Raw genomic sequence first — 1,630 nt, forward strand, 5'->3', positions numbered from 1 at the left:
ATTTTCTGTCCTTAATGTTTCATAGGCCTGCGCTCCTTTATATCACTGGAGAACTCTTAGACCAACGCCAGCAAAGGATCCAGTTGGCACTTGCTATGTAGCAATTCAGAATTTCAGCGCCTATGCTGAGTACTCTCCTTGTCGGAACAGTAAGTTATTTTTATTCCATGAAACTGAAATTCAGCTCAAGAGCTTTTCTATTATGGACAGAAGTGCAGGAAGCTCAAACCCCCATTGATAAGTTGTAGGGTTACAGGGAAAAAGCACTGGAGGTAGGTAAAAATCCGTGACAGCTTTGCAGGTGTCTCGATATGACAGCAGGGCCAAGGCATGCAATTCTGCTGATTCTCCTGCATGTTGTACAAAAGTTCTGGTTTTAGATGTTTTGCAGTATAATTGATCGGTTCCTTATTTTATGCCTTAAACCATCAGTCTATTCAAAATTCACACCCTGTGTTCTAAAGAATACTTACTGACTGCCTACTTTACTTGTTTATAGCAGAAATGGTATTAGTTAGCATGTTTGGACCTGAGGATACATAATGCTTGAGATTTCTGTTTAACCTGAAATCTGTGTTTTCAACAGCTGTTGCTTTCTTTGCCAGCTGTGTACTCAGGTTATCTATACAATATTGTTTTCTGCTTAAGGTGTTTAATCCCCTTTTTTCAAAAATACTCTGTGTACTTAGAGTCCAAATCTCATCTGGCAGTTCTAGGAACCTTCCAGCAAAGCATCCTTTAAAGCAAGCCTGTGAATGCCATCTTTGGGAAGCTGCTGTTTAATAACTTCATCTTTGTAGAATACCCAAGGACTTGGGGATAGCATGATGGATGAACGGATAGATGGATGGATGGATGGGTGGACTGATTCGCCTGCTCAGAGTTCTTTCGTGAACTCTTCCAGTTTTCTATGTGCCAGATAGATCATTGGGATTTGTCAATAAGCAACCAGTGGATTTTCATTCTTATTCCTGATAATTCACAAGGCCACATTGGGGGAAAAATGTTATTAGAAAGAACATTCTAGTGACTGATTTCAGGATATTGATTTTTTTAAAAAGCTCACGCCAAAATTGGTTTGATCCCTAAGATTATAGGTAAATTTTTCCCATTGTGCGTGAATTATTGTAAAATTCAAGATTAATTTAGGCAAGAAAATGAGACAATATCAGAAATAAAACAATGAAGAGAATGAATGGATCGGTGATACTGGAGGGTTAACAAAGAGGCCTGAGAGTTAGAGATCTAAAGAACTGGGAGAGGAGCATTTGGACTCTCATGAGTTTGGGTGAAGATTTTTACCAGGAGACGATTATGACTTTCTGTCTAAAAATACTGACATAAATCAGACACTTCTTCACATTATGACAAATATCAGCTGCATGAATCGTCTGTGGAATAAGGATTTTATTTTAAATAGCTTTAACATGGGGGTTCTTTGTAGATAACGATTTATTCATTTGACACAGGATTTTTGAACACATTGAGCACTAACTATTCTAGTTTAGGGAATACAGCAAAAAACAAGAGAAAACAAACCCCTGTGTTCAAGGAACTGACATGCTAGTAGGAAAGACAGACAACAAACATGTAAATAAATGAGTTTATAATATAACGTCAGGCAGTGAAA

At 37.8% G+C, this 1,630-nt stretch overlaps 1 protein-coding gene across 1 annotated transcript in view; it reads left to right on the forward strand.

Moving 5' to 3' along the window:
- Positions 1–1,630, forward strand: part of ITGA8 (integrin, alpha 8) — a 235,400-nt gene that overhangs the window by 37,771 nt on the left and 195,999 nt on the right. The window contains exon 4 of the mRNA XM_012660904.1: positions 26–149. Within this exon, the coding sequence (XP_012516358.1) occupies positions 26–149 (124 nt within the window). The remainder of the gene's footprint in view (positions 1–25; positions 150–1,630) is intronic.

Source organism: Propithecus coquereli, unplaced genomic scaffold, assembly GCF_000956105.1.
Source record: "Propithecus coquereli isolate 6110/MARCELLA unplaced genomic scaffold, Pcoq_1.0 Scaffold69, whole genome shotgun sequence".
Classification (NCBI taxonomy): domain Eukaryota; kingdom Metazoa; phylum Chordata; class Mammalia; order Primates; family Indriidae; genus Propithecus; species Propithecus coquereli.